The 20,286-nt window shown below is 36.2% G+C and overlaps 1 protein-coding gene across 1 annotated transcript; it reads left to right on the forward strand.

Moving 5' to 3' along the window:
• Positions 1 to 4,841: 4,841 nt before the first annotated feature.
• On the forward strand, positions 4,842 to 20,022 carry bmp3 (bone morphogenetic protein 3). The gene is given in 5 exon segments (XM_059337481.1): positions 4,842 to 4,919; positions 4,921 to 5,072; positions 5,074 to 5,117; positions 9,585 to 10,513; positions 18,946 to 20,022. Coding segments are annotated over 5 exon segments (1,395 nt in total). The 3' UTR covers positions 19,138 to 20,022.
• Positions 20,023 to 20,286: the final 264 nt, after the last annotated feature.

Consider the following 20,286-nt stretch of genomic DNA (forward strand, 5'->3'; position numbering starts at 1 on the left):
AAAAATGACTAAAAAAGACACAAAATGACCAAAAATATATGTTAAAATTATCGTACCAAAAATAGATGTTAAATTTATCAAAAAAGACACAAAAAGACAAGAAAGATGTGAAAATGACTAAAAAAGACCCAAAATAGATGTAAGACCCAAAATGACCAAAAATAGATGTAAAAAGACCCAAAATGACCAAAAATAGATGTAAAAATGACAAAAAAAGAAACAAAATGACAGAAGATGTAAAATGACTAAAAAAGACACAAAATTACCAAAAATATATGTTAAAATTATCAAAAAAGACACAAAATTACCAAAAAATAGATGTAGAAGTGACTAAAAAAGACACAAAATGACGAAAATAGATGTAAAAATGACTAGAAAAGACGCAAAATGAGCCCCCCTCTCTCTCTCTCTCTCTCTCTCTCTCTCTCTCTCTCTCTCTCTCTCTCTCTCTCTCTCTCTCTCTCTCTCTCGATGTTAAAATGATCAAAAAAGACCCCAAATGACCAAAAATATATGTAAAAATGACTAAAAAGTACATAAAATTACCAAAACTAGATGTAAAAATGATTAAAAAGACACAAAATGACCAAAATAAATGTAAAAATGACTAGAAAAGACGCAAAATGAGCCCCCCCCCCCTCTCTCTCTCTCTCTCGATGTTAAAATGATCAAAAAAGACCCAAAATGACCAAAAATAGATGTAAAATGACCAAAAATAGATGTAAAAATGACTAAAAAAGACACAAAATGACCAAAAATAGATGTAAAAATTACTAAAAAAAGACAGAAAATGACTAAAAAATCAATGTAAAAAAGACACAAAATGAGTCTCTCTCTCTCTCTCTCTCTCTCTCTCTCTCTCTCTCTCACCTCCCAAACAAAACAGCAGATGTTCATATGAAAAATAAACACTTAAAAATGCCACCAGATTGACAAACAAGCATCAGTTTTTATGTATTTTAGTGTTTCGGACTAAACCTCAGAACAACAAGCAGCTGGATCAAACCCAGACGGCTCGAGTGTCTGTAAATAGTCGTGATTTCACAATAAAGTCTCATTTAAACGGTTATTTCCCTCTTCATTTCTTTTATTGGCCTTTTAAGCTGTTGGGGTTTTAACTGAAGCATGTTTTATTAGTTTGAGGCCTGACGAGTCCCTAATATACCCAACGTGAGGTGGAGAGGGGGGTCCAGACTGAACCGGCTCAGAGAGCAGAGACCACCTCTCTGAGCCTCATTTCAGGTCTCTTCTTTTGGTTTTGACTGTTTTTTTTTAACACTTTTGCATCTTTGTGTGTGAGTCTTGGATTAATTGCAACAAAATCGACTTTAGTTCTGCATCAACCCAAGTTAGAAACACGTTTATTGACACTGTGCAAGACTTTCTTTGTTTGTTTTTGATGACTGCAGCCATTTCATTTTAGGTTTAGATGACTTATAATCATACTTTTTTATTTGCATATGGATGATGACATATAGACAAATGAGTTGATTCTAACAGAAACCTGTAAACACAAAATGACCAAAAAATAGATGTACAAATGACTAAAAAAGACACAAAATGACCAAAAATAGATGTAAAAAGACACAAAATGACCAAAAATAGATGTAAAAATGACTAAAAAAGACACAAAATGACCAAAAATAGATGTAAAAATGACTAAAAAAGACACAAAATGACCAAAAATAGATGTAAAAATGACTAAAAAAGACACAAAATGACCAAAAATAGATGTAAAAATGACTAAAAAAGACACAAAATGACCAAAAATAGATGTAAAAAGACACAAAATGACCAAAAATAGATGTAAAAATGACTAAAAAAGACACAAAACGACCAAAAATAGATGTAAAAAGACACAAAATGACCAAAAATAGCATGCATCAACCCAAGTTAGAAACACGTTTATTGACACTGTGCAAGACTTTGTTTGTTTTTGATGATTGCAGCCACTTAATTTTAGGTTTAGATGACTTATAATCATACTTTTTTATTTGCATATGGATGATGACATATAGAAACTAACAAAGGAGGATAAACAAGCCCAATTCTATTATTTTTATTGTGCATAATCATACATTCATACTATACGGTATGATTGAAACTTAATCAGTGTTCTAATTTCAGTGTCTTTTGTGATTTGCTCCATAAGTTTCCATAAATCTGAAGAGTTATGAGGCTTAACTCTTTGGAGTTTGTGTCTATTTTGTTGGTTTTTGACTCTTTTTCATTCTGACTGGTATAATTTTTTCAGCACAACCTCACCTGATTATTATTTTATCATTCTGACTGACTGGATCAACATTTTGACATAAAAAAATACAAAAAACTTACAAAAATTACAAAAAAACACATGAAAAAACACACAAAAATTACAAAAAAACACATGAAAAAAAAACACAAAAAAATAATTTAAAAAAACAGATACAATTTTTTTTTCTAAAAACGAAAAACGGTAAACCCCACAAAAAAACACACCAAAAAAATTACAAAAAAACACACGAAAAAAACACAAAATAATAAAACACAAAAAAAAATTAAAAATGAGAAAAAAAACAGATGAAAAACAAAACATTTTTACAAAAACAGTAAACACAAAAGATTGAATTGAAAATGTTGACAAAACAGATGAAAAACAAAACATTTTTACAAAAACAGTAAACACAAAAGATTGAATTGAAAATGTTGACACGCACACTGCAAAATTTGAAAAATCTCTGCAAAAAAATGTAAAATCATGTTTGCTGAAAAAAAAGAGTTGATGCATTAAATGTGACATGGAAACTTTAGAGTTGAGCTGACAGCAGAGAAACATGCTGCTGAACGTTTCTACGTCATGACGTCATAAAGAAATCGTGCTTTCGTGGACTCCAGAGGGTTAAAAACCAGGTACTGTTGGTTTCTTCCAAGTTTATGATCAAGGTTAATTTCTCTTTGTTTCTCTGTCTGATGCAGTACATGTCTGACAAAGTGCATTTATTGATTTATTGATTGATTGATTGTTGTGATTAGCTGATCCAGTCCGGTCCCCTGCAGCCGGCTGACGTCACTCTGCTCCCAGCTGAAGGGGTTAACGTGCTCCGTGTGTCTGCGGGCTGTGAAGGCCATGGCATGCTAATATTATTGCCATCAGATGTCCAGGGGCGGGGAAGAGCCCTAATCATTTCCTCCCGACTGCCCCTGAAAGAGAAGCCCAGTGGCGGGGGGGCGGAGGCGCTCAAACCCGCCTGGATGGCCTGTTTTGGGGGGGGACGGGGACGGTGAGGGGGGGCAGAGAGAGTACAGCATCCGGATCGGACCGTGATGGTACAGGATGTGTGTGCTTAACTCCATTGAACTAAACTAAATAGGGCAGAGAGCCTTTAATGCCGACAATAAGCCGCTTCATTCAGCAGCGGCCCAGACGCACAGCTCTGCGGAGCAGAAATTACGCACCGAGGACTGGCTGCTCTGGCTGCACCGCTTTAGATAGAGGGAAATAGATGTAGAAAGGACTAAAAAGACCAAAATAGATGTAAAAATGACTAAAAAAAGACACAAAATGACCAAAAAGTAGATGTAAAAAAGACGAAAATAGATGTAAAAATTACTAAAAAGACCAAAAATAGATTTAAAAATGAAAAAAAGACCAAAAATAGATGTAAAAATGATTAAAAAAGACACAAAAAGACAAATAGATGTAAAAAATGACTAAAAAAGACCAAAATAGATGTAAAAATGACTACAAAAAGACACAAAAAGACAAAAAAAAGATGTAAAAATGACTAAAAAAAGACCAAAAATAGATGTAAAAATTACAAAAAAAGACAAAAAAATAGATGTAAAATTACTAAAAAAAGACAAAAAAATAGATGTAAAAATGACTAAAAAAAAAGACCAAAAATAGATGTAAAAAAGACACAAAATCACCAAAAATAGATGTAAAAATGACAAAAAAAAAAAGACCAAAAATAGATGTAAAAATGACTTTAAAAAAAGACACAAAATCACCAAAAATGTTAAAATGACTAAACCAAAAATATATGTAAAAATTACTAAGAAAAAAGACAAAAAATAGATGTAAAAATTACAAAAAAAGACCAAAAATAGATGTAAAAATTACAAAAAAAATAGATGTAAAAATGACTTTAAAAAAAGACACAAAATGACCAAAAATGTTAAAATGACTATAAAAGACAAAAAAAACATTGTTTAGTCATTTTATCATTTTTAATCTTTTTTTGGTCATTTTGTGTCTTTTTTGAAATTACTTAAAAAAAGTACCAAAAATTGATGTTTAAATGATCAATGATCTCCTGATAACTTTAGATGCGTAAAAGTATCTAGAACAGGAAACTCTCTCTCTCTCTCTCTCTCTCTCTCTCTCTCTCTCTCTCTCTCTCTCTCCTCTCTCTCTCTCTCTCTCTCTCTCTCTCTCTCTCTCTCTCTCTCTGAGAGGAATACCCAGCTGGTCCCACTAGTCCTATAATACCAAGCACAACATGCTTTACCTTCAATGAAAGCTGAGACGGAGGACGGTTGACTGCTGCTGCTCAAATCACTTCAGAGCTCCGAGACAAAACCAGGAGCAGCTTTAGTTCTCCTGCATCTCCTCCTCTAAACCTGCTGGAACTTTATCACTTTGATCTCCAAACTGACTGTGTAGCACGTTTAGATTTTGCAGACTTGGATAAAGTTATTTTCCTCAAAGGTGATGGTGTATAATTTTCTCCGAGAGGACTCCTCAGGTGATGGTAATGTCTTTCTGGAGATAGGAACCACTTTTGGAAACGTGCTGTTTTTTTATTTTTAATTATTTTTTCTCCTTTTGCTGCTTTTAAACCGTCACTTTGGGCTCCAGCATGGCTCTGTGTTCTCGGTTTGTGGTGGTGCTGCTTTACGGATGGAGTTATCTGTGCGTTGGATACTGCGCGATGCTGAAAAACGGACACTTTGGCCGACAGACGGAAGGTGGATTTTACGCATTCGGAGGATAAAAAGCACCCCGACAAGGACACCCAGGACCTGCTTTTACAGGATACAATGACGGAACACATGCAGATGCTTTACGCCAAGTACAACCGGCTGGATTTCCTTCAAGGACGGCAACACTGTCCGCAGTTTCAAAGCGCACTGGGGTACGTGTCCAAACTTTTACGCATGTTTTACGCATTTAATTCTTCCAGTCTGAAGAGTGCATGCTTTGTTTTACACACTTTAGTGAAAGTAAACTGTTTTTTAAACGTCTCCTGCCTCACTTAGTTGGAATTATCCGCACTTTACAAGTGCACCGAGCTGTGTGGCCGCAGAATATGTGCGCAATTTACGCATTTTCGCACTAAAATATGTGCATTTAAGCAGGGAAACGTGTGTTATTGTGGATATGTGCGCAATTTACGCATTTTAGCCCCAAACATGTGCATTTAAGCAGGAAATGTGTGTTATTCTGACATATGTGCGAAATTTACGCATTTTAGCCTTAAAATATGTGCATTTAAGCAGGGAAATGTGTGTTATTCTGATATGTGTGCGCAATTTACACATTTTAGCCCCCAAAATATGTGCATTTAAGCAGGGAAGTGTATGTTATTCTGATATATGTGCGCAATTTATGCATTTTAGCCCTAAAATGCGTATAAATATGTGCGTAATTTACGCATTTTAGCACTAAAATATGTGCATTTAAGCAGGGAAATGTGTGTTATTCTGAATATGTGCGCAATTTACGCATTTTAGCCCCAAAATATGTGCATTTAAGCAGGGGAATGTGTGTTATTCTGATATATGTGCGCAATTTATGCATTTTAGCCCGAAAATGCGTATGAATATGTGCGCAATTTACGCATTTTAGCCCTAAAATATGTGCATTTACGCAGGTAAACGTGTGTTATGCTGATTTAAGCTGTGAAACAAACGTGAAAACTGCAGTAAAGTGCCATTTTTCCTGCGCTGAAAGAGAGATCCACCTGTTGATCCAGTCATGGAAATGTGATCAACCTGTTGCTCCGCTGCTCGCTGCGCCAGGAACACAGATTCCGCAGCAGATTTCCGCATGCAAAAGGTGGTTCCTCGACACATTTATTCTCTCTCTTGAAGATTTTAGTGTCAGATAGTCCCACAGAGATTTTTTTTTCCCCCCGAGCAGCTGGCAGCAGCCCAGCCTGCTTCAACTGAAGCAGAACTGCAGAGTTTTTACTGAAGTTTCTGCATTTAAGAAGCTTTTATTAGTGTTTTCTCTCCACTAACTTTAATCTCATGAGCTCTAAATTGCTCTCAGGCTCTCTGTGTTATTATCACTTGACCGTTTGCACTTTTTAAAGACGAGCAGTTTGCACTTTCTGCTCCAAGTTTGTTAGATTCTACTGCCTCCTATCGGCAGAAAGCTGTAAATCACAGCACATAAAGGCTCAATTCACACAAATTACACACAGATTTACTTACTGCACAGTGGAATCAAGCCATGCAGAAACACTTTTAATTACCGTAAATCAAGGAGTAGTACAAAACTTTTGAAAACACACAGTAAAATGTAAAAATATTTAAAAAATAATGTAAAATGAATGGAGAAATACCATATTGTACTAAAAAAAAGGGACTTTTCAGTCTAAATTACAGTTTTTGCTGATATGCAATTTTTTTTAATTTTATGCCCTACACTGTAAAAAAATGTGAATATTACCATAATAGACACTTTTAATTACCGTAAATCAAGGAATAGTAGAAAACTTTTAAAAAACTTTTGAAAACACGCAGTTTTACTGTAAAAATATATTAAAAAGCATGTAAAATGAATGGAGGAATACCATATTGTACTAAAAAAAGGGACTTTTTCAGTCTAAATTACAGTTTTTGGTGATATTCACTTTTTTTTTTTACAGTGTAGGGCATAAAATAAAAAAATGCAATTACCATAATTGACACTTTTAATTACCGTAAATCAAGTAGTAGTACAAAACTTTTGAAAACACACAGTTTTACTGTAAAAATATATTTGAAAAATAATGCAAAATTAATGGAGAAATACCATATTGTCACAAAGACACAATTACCCTAAAAAAGGGACTTTTCAGTCTAAATTACAGTTTTTGCTGATATTCACATTTTTTACAGTGTAGGGCATACAATAAAATACATGCACAGTGGAATTAAGTCATGCAGAAACACTTTTAATTACCGTAAATCAAGGAATAGACTACACTATACAAAACCTTTGAAAACACGCAGTTTTACTGTAAAATACTATATATATAGTATATTGTTAAATGTCTTTTTCTATTAGATTGTTTTATTTTTTATCTTTATCTAAAAGGGAAATCATTTTGTGTGCAATTTTTGTTATTTGTAGAAATTACAGTAAAACATGAGAAATGGGGCATAAAATAAAACATTGCACATTACCATAATAGACACTTTTAATTACCGTAAATCAAGGAATAGACTACACTATACAAAACTTTTGAAAACACAGTTTTACTGTAAAAATATTTTTAAAATCATGTGAAATTAATGGAGGAATACCATAATGTCACAATGATACAATTACCCTAAAAATAAAGTCTAAATTACAGTTCTTGCTGATATTTGCTTGTATTTTTTACAGTGTAGTTCTGGCAACCACAGCTGCTGGTATTTTACCGTAAATTAAACAGATTTTTTTACAGTGTAGACGTAAAGTTAAAAATGTAATATCACCGTAGTTTTAATTACCGTAAATCAAGGAATAATACAAAACTTTTACTGTAGAAAACACACAGTTTCTTACATGTGAAATTAAAGGAGAAATACCATATTGTCACCAGGACACAATTACCCTAAAAATAACAGGAATATTCAGTCAAAATTACAGTTTTTGCTGATATTTACATTTAAATTTACAGTAGAAAACACACACACTGTCATTTTTACGGTGAAATTCTGGTATTTTACTGTAAATTTAACTTTTTTTTGTTTGTTTACAGTGTAGTTGTGCACAGGTTTTGTGATATTTGAAGATTTCTGTTTCCATTTACTTCAATTGAAATGAGTTGAATTTCACTTGTGCAGTTTAAAGCATTGAAAAAATATATTTAAAAAAGATTTTTAAAAAGTCTACATATTAAAAAGTCTAAATTACTCCACTGTAAAATACTCTTGTACTGTGTTTGTAACAAAAATATACTGTTATATATATATATATATATATATATATATATATATATATATATATATACACAAGCATCACTGTAATTTTTACAGTTATTTTTTGTAAAAATACTTTTTCTCGCTGTTAAATGTACTAAACACCATATCTCTAACAGAAATATACTGTAATATTTAATGGTAAAGTCTTTAATTCATGTGTTTTCATTTATAAAGTATTTTCTGGTCAATTATATGGCAGAACAGCGTTTCTTTTGATGGAAAAACGTTTTATTTATACAGTAAAAAATGGAATAAAATGGCAATCTCAAACGTGAAATAAACAGTGTTAATATCATTTTACCGTAATATCAGAAAAAGTTGCACCGTATTTATTACGGTAAAGTTCTGGCAACCACAGCTGCTGGTTTTTACCGTAAAAACATCAGTTGTTTTTTTTTTATTAAAGTGCAGATAAAGTCTCCAAAGCAGGTCCTGTTTATTCTGGATGGTCCTCAGACTTTAGGAGGTTTTCATTCCCTTTTAAAATGTTGCATGTGTTCTGTGGAGTTTCCAGAATAACTCAGAACATCTGGACAGAGATTCTGTTTATAAATATCATTTTTAAATCCTTTAGAACCACAAATCAAATTCTGTTAAGGTTGAAAACTCAGATATTTCATAACCAACAGCATCTGTACGGTTGATTAAATGTTGGATTAGACAAGAAAATAAACATTATTCTGTAGTTTTTGATGTCCTTTGCAGCTGCACTGTAAAAAAAAAAACATCTGTTTAATTTACGGTAAAATACAGCCAGCTGTGGTTGCCTGAACTTCACTGTAAAAATAACTGAGTGGCTTTTCTACTGTAAATTTAAATGTAAATATTATCAAAAACTGTAATTTAGACTTTTTTTTTAGGGTAATTGTGTCAATGTGACATTATGGTATTTCTCCATTAATTTTACATGATTTTTAAAATATTTTTCCAGTATAAAACTGTGTTTTCAAAAGTTTTGTACTATTCCTTGATTTATGGTAATTAAAAGTGATGCAATTTTTTATTTTACGCCCTTTTTCTCATGCAATTTGACAGTTTTACTGTTATTTCAAATTTAATAATAATTTTCAAATATTTGTTACAGTGTATTTCTCATGCAATTTGACTTGAATTTCAAATTCAATAATAGTTTTCAAATATTTTTTACAGTGTATTTCTCATGCAATTTGATAATTTTGCTGTAATTTCTACCAATATTTTACAGTGTATTTCTCATGCAATTTGACAGTTTTACTGTAATTTCAAATTTAATAATAATAATAATAATAATAATAATAATTTTCAAACTTTTTTAGTGTATTTCTCATGCAATTTGACAGTTTTACTGTAATTTCAAATTTAATAATAATAATAATATTAATTTTCAAACATTTCTTACAGTGTGTTTTGCTTTGTCTAAATGCCGTTTCTCCCTCTAACCTCAGGTTCGATCAACCAGAAGCAGCTGCAGGTGTTCAACCTGACCTCGCTCACCAAGTCCGAAGACGTCCTGTCCGCCACGCTGCATTACTACATCGGGGACCTCCAGAACGCCACCCAGGGCTGCTCCCGCTCCCGGACCTGCGGGCGCCACGGCCCCCGGAGGCACAACCACATCCACATGGTCATCTGGAGCTTCGCCTCCGTGGACAACAAGATCCGGACTCTGGGCCACGTGCGGATCAACGTGTCCACGCTTTACCGGGACTTCATCTCGTGGCAGTGGAAGGACGTGACCCGCGTGGTCAACCAGGCCAAACGCCACGACGAGCTGCTCATCGGGATCGACGTGGCGTCTCAGGGGCCGCAGCCGTGGAAACAGCTGCTGTCCGACCGCTCGCCGTACATCCTGGTCTACGCCAACGACTCCGCCATCTCCGAGCCGGAGAGCGTGGTCGCCACGCTGCAGCGGCGCCACGCGGTGGGAGGCGCCTCCGACGCCGCCGCCTCCGTCGCTCAGAGCTTCCACAAACTGGGATTGCATGAACGAAACGACACCGAACAGCAGCCGAGACGCAAGAGATCGGTGAACGTTCTGCTGCCGCTGCAGAACAACGAGCTGCCGGGGCCGGAGTACCCGTACGAGACCGCCGGCTGGGACGAGACGAGTCCGTACGAGCCGTTCGAGAGCAAACAGGCGCGTCGGCCGCGTAAAAAGACTCGCAAGAACCAGCGGCACAAGATGCCCCTGCTGCAGTTCGACGAGCAGACGATTAAAAAGGCGCGTAAGAAGCAGTGGAACGAGCCCAGGAACTGCGCTCGCAGGTACCTCAAAGTGGACTTCGCCGACATCGGATGGAGCGAATGGATTATATCGCCCAAGTCGTTCGACGCCTACTACTGCTCAGGGTCCTGCCAGTTCCCCATGCCCAAGGTGAGAGTCTTACATTCACATTTTATTAATTTAGCGCAGTGGTTACCAACCCGGGGGGACTGACCCCCCCCAGAGGGGCGCCAAAGATCCACGGGATCAACCAATCTAGTATTGTAAATTTAACCTCTTAAAACCAAAAGTCCACACAAACGTGGTGACACAAAATGACCAAAGAAAGACACAAAATGACAGAAAAAAACTAAATTACTTAAAAAAAGACACAAAATGACCAAAGAAAGACACAAAATGACAGAAAAAAACTAAATTACTTAAAAAAAAGACACAAAATGAACAAAAAGACACAAAATGACCAAAAAAAACTAAATTACTCAAAAAAGACACAAAATGACCAAAAAAGACACAAAAAGACCACAAAAAAAAAGCCCAAGGTGAGAGTCTAATCGGGAACTTCTGTGAGTTTGTAATGGGAAAGTAGTCCAGATGTTGCAGCAGTAGTCGTGTTTCCACTAGGGGGGAATGTCTCAGGCCACGCCCTCTTTAATGTCTCAGGCCACGCCCTCTTTAATGTCTCAGGCCACGCCCTCTCTAAAGTCTCAGGCCACGCCCTCTCTAAAGTCTCAGGCCACGCCCTCTCCAAAGTCTCAGGCCACGCCCTCTCTAAAGTCTCAGGCCACGCCCTCTCTAAAGTCTCAGGCCACGCCCTCTCTAAAGTCTCAGGCCACGCCCCCTCAAGTATCAGGCCACGCCCTCTCTAAAGTCTCAGGCCACGCCCTCTCTAAAGTCTCAGGCCACGCCCTCTTTAATGTCTCAGACCACGCCCTCTCTAAAGTCTCAGGCCACGCCCTCTTTAATGTCTCAGACCACGCCCTCTCTAAAGTATCAGGCCACGCCCTCTCTAGAGTCTCAGGCCACGCCCTCTCTAATATATCAGGCCACGCCCCTAAAGTCTCAGGCCACGCCCTCTCTAAAGTCTCAGGCCACGCCCTCTCTAAAGTCTCAGGCCACGCCCCCTCTAAAGTCTCAGGCCACGCCCTCTCTAAAGTCCGCTCATTCTGCGTGTTTCGACTACAAGTTAGCCCCCAGAGGGATTTAGAGACTCTTCATTTTCTCATTTATCCTTTATTTATTTTCTCGAGGAATCATTGAGGGCAACCCCTCATTTGGAATGATGTCAAGAGTACAGAGAAAACACAAAACAGAGTACAGAGAAAACACAAAACAGAGTACAGAGAAAACACAAAACAGAGTACAGAGAAAACATGAAACAGCACAGACAAAACACATGCAAAAACATTAAAAACAGTTACAGTGAAAGGCAGTTATTGGTTATCATAGATTTACGTCTGAAGGTGACGTTTGGTTTTCGCCGTCGCTAGCTGTGCACAACGTCAGCAGCTGATCATAAACAAACCAGCATGGCTAATTATGCACAGAGTCTCCGCTGACCATCAACATAGTGATGGTGAATTAACAACATCACTAACTGTCACAGGTGTGACGATACTCTCCGCTCACGAGACGAGACACGATATTGGGTTCACGAGGACGAGATTTTAAGAAAACTACAATGACACAATATCTGACTGGACCAACAGACTTTTATTTAACCACATTTTGCACATGTTTACACGAGTTGCACATGCTTTTTGAAATGTTTTATTATAACTCTTTAAATGCATGATGTAAGCATGAGCTTTTAATAAACTTCCACAAATTGAAACTTAAACTAAAATGTATAAATGTTAAAAAATAAATAAATAAAAATAAAATCCTCCAGAGGGATTTAGAGACTCTGGAGATGTTTGAGAGACGTTTGGTTTTCTATCATCTCGTAATCGCTTAGCAACAGTTTCGACCGTGATCACAAGCGCAACGGATTAAACACGGGAGACCCAACTGTGGCCGCCGTAGCTAACTGTTCACAACATCAGCAGCTGATGATAAACAAAGCAGCATGGCTAATTATGCACAGCGTCTCCGCTGATCATAAACATTGTTTTTCAGGGGAGAAAAAAGCCCCTGCTCTTCTACAGGGACGAAAAAAGTCCCGACAAAAGACCGCTAGGACGGCTCATATTCAAATTAGGGACGTTTCGATGAGCGACACTGGAAACGGCCCTAAAATTGGGGGTTTTCTTGGGATTATTTAACTTTTTCAGGCCTCTAAACTTCAAATAAATCAGGAGAAAAAGTCATAAACCCAAAGACACATGCAGCTTGTTTTACAGGATTACAACTAGATGTTGTTTTCTTTTCTGGGAGGGAATCACTGTTCTACTTCCAACATTTCTTCTAACCAGATTTAGTTTCTTCTCTGCCAATAGAAAAAACAGAATAACTGGTTTTATCTGGTTTTGACTGGTTTTATTCTGGTTTTAGCTGGTTTTGTCTGGTTTTATGTGGTTTTATTCTGGTTTTAACTGGTTTTATTTTGGTATTATGTGGTTTTATTCTGTTTTTAACTGGTTTTATTTTGGTATTATGTGGTTTTATTCTGGTTTTAACTGGTTTTATTCTGGTTTTACGTGGTTTGGTGAAATTAGCAAAATTTCTCTCAGATTTCGTGTTTTTATCTGGTTTTTAGACACACCCTTTTTGCAGTGTAGTCCAGATGTTGCACCAATATTGGGGGTTTTCTTGGGATTATTTCACTTTTTCAGGCCTCTAAACTTCAAATAAATCAGGAGAAAAAGTCATAAACCCAAAGACACATGCAGCTTGTTTTACAGGATTACAACTAGATGTTGTTTTCTTTTCTGGGAGGGAATCACTGTTCTACTTCCAACATTTCTTCTAACCAGATTTAGTTTCTTCTCTGACAATAAAAAAATATGGGCCATGTTTGTTTCCATTTTTTTGCCATCTTAAAACCAGTTAAAACCACATAAAACAAGAATATAACCAGATAAAACCAGAATAACTGGTTTTATCTGGTTGTAATTGGTTTTATTCTGGTTTTATGTGGTTTTATTCTGGCTTTAACTGGTTTTATCTGGTTTTATTCTGGTTTTATGTGGTTTTGTCTGGTTTTATGTGGTTTTATCTGGTTTTATGTGGTTTTATTCTGGTTTTATGTGGTTTTGTGTGGTTTTATTCTGGTTTTAGCTGGTTTTATGTGGTTTTATTCTGGTTTTAACTGGTTTTATTTTGGTATTATGTGGTTTTATTCTGGTTTTAACTGGTTTTATGTGGTTTGGTGAAATTAGCAAGATCATTTCTCTCAGATTTCGTGTTTTATCTGGTTTTTAGACACAACTTTTTTGCAGTGTAGTCCAGATGTTGCACCAATATTGGGGGTTTTCTTGGGATTATTTCACTTTTTCAGCCCTCTAAACTTCAAATAAATCAGGAGAAAAAGTCATAAACCCAAAGACACATGCAGCTTGTTTTACAGGATTACAACTAGATGTTGTTTTCTTTTCTGGGAGGGAATCACTGTTCTACTTCCAACATTTCTTCTAACCAGATTTAGTTTCTTCTCTGCCAATAGAAAAATATGGGCCACGTCTGTTTCTTGTGGTCCAACATTTGAGTTTTTCTCCAGCTTCTTAACCTCTCCTGTCACTAAGTAAATTTATATAAATGCATATTAAAAACTGATGCATTGACACACCCCAGAACTCAACATACAGTCTGCTAACACTTTGCTTTTTCCGGCCGTCATGCTATATATTATGTAAATAGATGCTAAGCTATCACTCCATCCATCCATGAAGCTCTCAGCTCCTTGTTTATCATTGCTGCTCTGTATTAAGCTCACTTGGATATTATTAATATCAGAAGCGCCTGCAGCCTCTCTGTCTTATATTATAGATGATAATGGCAGAAAAGAAACTGACAGAAACTTTTTTACCATCTGCTTTAATCTTCAGGATAAACTAGTTACAGTGGAAGATCTCCTCCTGCTTTTATCTCCTGCAGAATATCTCATTATGTCTTTGAAGATATGAATCAGAGCTAAATTTATACAATCAAACTGGGAAAAAAAGGTTCATCCAGAGGGAAGTCTTCCTGGACGAAACGTGGACTACAGATGATGTAATACGCTGTAAAAAATGTGTATAGAAATGACAGTAAAACTCTGTCAAATTGAATGAGAAATAAGGAGTACAATAAAAAAAATTGCATATAACCATAGTAGACACTTTTAATCACAGTAAATCAAGGAATAGTACAAAACTTTTTAAAAACTGTAGAAAACACTGTTTTACTGTAAAAAATATCAAATTTTAGTTTTTTAAAGAGACTAAATGACAATAAAAGACATCAACTGACCACAAGGAGACACAAAATACCTTACAAAACCTCACAAAAAGACACAAAATGACCAAAAAAAGACACAAAATGACAGAAAAAAAACTAAAAAACTTTTTAAAAAGACATAAAATGACTAAAAAAAGAAACAAAATTACCAAAAAAGACACAAAATAACTAAAGAAAGACACTAAATTAGTTTAAAAAGACAAAAAATGACCAAAAAGACAAAATGACAGAAAAAACCCCTAAATGACTTCAAACAGAAACAAAATGACCAAAAAAAGACACAGAATTGTTAAAAAAGACACAAAATTATTTAAAAAAGACAACATGACAGGAAAAAAAACCTAAATTACTTATAAAAAAAGAAACAAAATGACCAAAAAAAGACACCAAATTATTAAAAAAGACACAAATTAAAAAAAAACAAACACCCAAATTACCAAAAAAAGTAATTAAAGGGACCTTCCACACACAACACAGTAAAGTGCCATTCATATAAAACTCACATTAAACTTTCATATCAAGGTGGGGGCCACAAAATATCATCACGAGGGCCACAATTGGCCCATGGGCCTCCAGTTTGAGACCCATGGTTTAAAGTGGCTTGGAAGATGTATTGGTTCTCATAGATTTTATATGGCTGCCATCTCCGACCCACCTATAGTGATGGAGAACACGTGGAATAAACGTGTTGCGTTTGTCCGGCGTGTCCCCTTTCTTCTAAAATCTGGTCCTCAGCTGCCGGACTCAACAAATGTTTGTGAAAGAGAAATAAAAGTCTCTGTGTGACAGATAACATCACAGGTATGTTAAACATGGCCGGAATGCTGCGAGATCCTTCCACTTAATTCATTAGCTCGGAGTCGAGCCTTTGTAGTGGGACGTAATTAGTCCCAGAAGTCAGAGTGGGCCCGGTGCAGGCCCTGAGGCACCCCTCCTCCCTCTGCTGGAGGTTCCTGATCCTGTGATCCTGTAGCGCTGCTCCTCCTTTAGCTTTAAAGAAGCTAAATAGCTGCTATTAAAAACCGCCCCGTCACTTATTGGATCCTGCTGAGACACGAAGCTGCTGATCAGCTGTTGATCACATGTTGCTCTGCTGCTGCTGCTCGTTGGTGCAACCAGCAATATTCTGGTGATTCTGCACAGGGTCCGTACCGTTGCTTGAAATCCTTGAAAATGCTTGAATTTAATGTTGAATTTCAAGGTTTAAAAAGTGCTTGGATTTTGGATTAAGTGCTTGCTGTATTTCTCTTGCAATCTGACTATAGATATAAAAAATATATAAACTGAATAGCCTTTATATCTGAAATGAAGACTTCTTGTTTCTGAGATGTTCCTGGTATAACTCAGGGGTCTCAAACTCGCCAATTGTGGCCCTCGTGACGATATTTTGTGGCCCCCACTATGATATGAAAGTTTAATGTGAGTTTTATATGAATGGCACTTTACTGTGTTGTGTGTGGAAGGTTCCTTTTATTACCTTTTTTTAGTCATTTTGTGTCTTTTTTAAATAATTGTGTCTTTTTGGGTCATTTTGTGTCTTTTTAAAAATAATTTTGTGTCTTTTTTAGTCATTTTGTGTTTTTTCAGTCATTAAAGTGACAAATCTACAAGAAATACTGTAGATGTTCTCTGGGGATCTTTAAATAAATAGTACATTGACACAACCAGTGATCGTACAGCAGAGCAGGATGCAGAATGATTTTTGTTTATGCTGCATGTTGTGCATTAACCCTTTGGAGTCTTTGTAATAATCTCATTCTGCCACTTAAAAAATGTTCACCATGCCAAATCTGTGACTTTTTTCCCGCAAATTTGCCACTTTAAATCTCTTCAATCTGTGACATCTTTCTCGTAGATTTGCTACTTTAATCTCGTGAATTTGCAAGTTTTTTCTCAAAGTATTACCCCCCTCCACCCGATCCATATAAAATGACAAATCTACAGTAAAAAACTTGCAAATTTACAAGATTAAAGTGGCAAATCTACGAGAAAAAACTTGCAAATTTACGAGATTAAGCAGCCTGATGGCAGAGGGGATAAAATAATTTGCATACCGGTTTGTCTTCCGAATCGGCCCATAATACCTCTGACCTGAGGGCATGGTTGCAAATTCCCTGCCAAGAATGTGATCAGGTTGGGTTAAAATTCTAGTTGATTTCTGGACCAGCTGCATCATCCAAAGAGAGCTGAGGTCCTGAAGATGGACTCCAGTGATTTTCAAGCATCTTCTAATGATGCCATTCAGACACAAAACCAGCAGCTAGAGCCTGACTAATGTGTTTTGCACCACTAATATCTGCCAGCTGACTGTTACCTGTCATCCATGACACATAAAGCGCCATCTAGTGGATTTCTGCTACCAGAGAATCTGGGATTTAGCTCTTGACTTTAGCCACACAGACAAAAAACTAAACACCGTTCATCTGCACACATTCAGCCCACAAAGCTGGTCCAAAAATGGTAAATGAGCTCCTAAAATCCATAAAGAAATCTCTAAAATATATACTGTATGGACATACATAAACTCAAAACCACCAATAAACAGGTTAACACACTGTTATCGTTGTCATTTGTCAAAAAAACATTATCTATACCATTTTATTTGGGCCTGAAATGTCATAATAATCTGTCATTCCTTTAAGAAAACCATGCACGCACAACTATCGCAAGTCTGGAAGTTCATAATTAAACCAGTAGCTCCGTCTGTTAACTGACAGATGTAAACAGTGGACATTTTTTTATTAATAATAATGCACTTTCCTTTTTCTTTTGCAAAGAAATTTGGTAAATGGAGTGAAAAAGCATGTCTTCATGTTTGTCCGCCAGACTTCTTTTTAGTGATGGAGCTTTCTGTCATTTTGGTAATTAACTTGATCATTTCTGAGAGTAACAAAACTCTGGAATTAAGGGTGAAGTTGCTAAAAACTCTCCCTCTAAGTGCATCTAAGAATAAAGTTATGTAACAATATGCAAAACAGTCACGTTCTTCTACAAAGTGGTCAGGAATTAAAATTCATTTCTGATTAAAATTAAAGGGAAACTTTGGCTTTTAACCCTGTGGAGAGTCCAAAATCTCCAAATAATCCAGACTTGTTGCCTCCATCAGAGTATAAAACAAAGCAGCGTGGAGCCCTACTGTACATTTACCTCTAAAGTTCTGGCTGTAAACTCCATGAGGCCAGTTTCAGTTTGATGATGATATACCAAGTAAAACTGGAGACAAGCTCAAATAGATTTAGTATCAAATGATAGAACTGGATGGAACCCTCTTATATGGTAGATTTGACTCCTTTGGTCACATTTGACACATTTAAAATTCTTTATTGAGCATCATAGTGTTTTGAAAGTTAAAAAAAAAGACTCAAAATTACATTTTATGTTGGACTAAAGGACTAAAAAAGACACAAAATTACCCAAAAAAAAGACACAAAATGACTAAAAAAAGACACAAAATAATTAAAAAAGACACGAAATGACCAAAAAAGACACAAAATGACAAAAAAGACACAAAATAACTAAAAAAAGACACAAAATAATTAAAAAAGACACGAAATGACCAAAAAAGACACAAAATGACAAAAAAGACACAAAATAACTAAAAAAGACACAAAAATTAAAAAAGACACAACAAGACACACAATGACCAAAAAAAGACACAAAATGATTAATAAAGAGACAAAAAAAGACACAAAAAAGACACAACAAAAGACGCAACAAAAGACACAAAAAAGACACAACAAAAGACGCAACAAGACACAAAATGACCAAAAAAAGACACAAAATGACAAAAAAAGACACAAAATAACCAAAAAAGACACAAAATAACTAAAAAAGACACAAAATGACTAAAAAAGACACAAAATGACCAAAAAAAGACAAAATAACTAAAAAAAGTCACAACAAAATAACTAAAAAAGACACCACAAAAGACACAAAAAAGACACTAAAAAGAGACAAAATGACAAAAAAAAGACACAAAATAACAAAAAAAAAGACACAAAATGACAAAAAAATTTCAGTTAAACACACAGGACACAAATAAAGAGTTAAAGTCCATCCATCCATCCATTCTCGTCTGCTTATCCGGGGCCGGATCGCGGGGGCAGCAGGCTAAGCAGGGCATTCCAGCTCTGATAATGACATTTTTGTATATTCTTATGTGCATAAATTCAACAATTTAACCCTTCTTTTCATCCCTTTGCTTTTAGGCCCTGAAGCCGTCTAACCACGCCACCATCCAGAGCATCGTGCGGGCGGTGGGCGTGGTCCCGGGCATCCCCGAGCCGTGCTGCGTCCCCGAGAAGATGTCCTCCCTCAGCATCCTCTTCTTCGACGAAGACAAGAACGTGGTCCTAAAGGTCTACCCCAACATGACTGTGGACTCCTGCGCCTGCAGATAGTGTCTCTTATTTTGTGTCCCCTTCTACGCCCGTTCACATAAAAACTCATGTCGTACAGAAAAGAGAAAAAAAAACAACAACACAACAAACGCAGCCAAAAAAACCCAAACTCTCTCCTCCTGTTTCTTTAGTCGTTCCTCATCCACTAACCCATCGAACAGCTTCCCTTTTTGCACTGGAGGAGAGTTCTGCCTGTTGTTCCAGGTGAAGAGGAGACCGGTCCGGTTCTCGGGAAGGAACCGATCGTGGGAGTTTTCCTCGCGGAAGATAACTGGAATGGAAAAATCTCCATGCTCCCAAACTCACTCTCAAAGATCAAAGATATAAAACATACAGATCGAGGCCTGAGAAAGACAATAACTGAAGGAAGAAGAAGAAAAAAAAATCACTTTTCAGGATATTTTCAGTTTGAAGTGATGCCTCAAACTCATCTTTCGGGTCGTCTTCGGTCATTACGTCACCTATGCTCGCACTTGCATGGTTTTTTGTTACTATTTTGTATGTATTTATGTCTGTACTATCACTGTGTTATTCACTATATGAGAAGTTATTGTATAATTATTGGCTTGGCTGCTATAGAGAGATATATTAGATTTCCCAAAGCCAGATTTTTTTTTTCGTGACGTACAGTAGACGGTACAGTAGATAGCCGTACATATCTGTGTTTAGCTCTTGTACAGAGCCCACATCTTAAAAAAAGAGTTTATTATGAGCGGAAGTGTAAGCTACTTTTCATTTGTGGTCTTCATTAACAGCTGGAATAGGGAGTTTTTTATCCAATAAACCATTGCTTCGCCAAGAAAATGTTTAAAACCAAAAAGATAAAGGGATAAAACTATGGGCTGAAATATGTGCCAGAGCCAGAAACTGAATTTGAATTATTTATATTTGAATTTGAATTGATTATCTTGAATAATTGCATTGAAAAACTGAATTTGAATCACATAATTTAAATGTGTATTGTTTGATTTGAATCATTGCATTGAAAAACTGAATCTGAATTGTAATTTGAAATTTAATTTATTAGTTTGGAACTGAAACATTCAGTTCTCACAGTTCAAATTCAGTTCGCAAAATTAAAATTTCAATTTTCTGCAACGAAGATACACAGAACGACTCTTCGGCCAATCAGCACCTCCGTTTTTTTTG

Source organism: Centropristis striata, chromosome 7 (assembly GCF_030273125.1).
Source record: "Centropristis striata isolate RG_2023a ecotype Rhode Island chromosome 7, C.striata_1.0, whole genome shotgun sequence".
NCBI lineage: Eukaryota > Metazoa > Chordata > Actinopteri > Perciformes > Serranidae > Centropristis > Centropristis striata.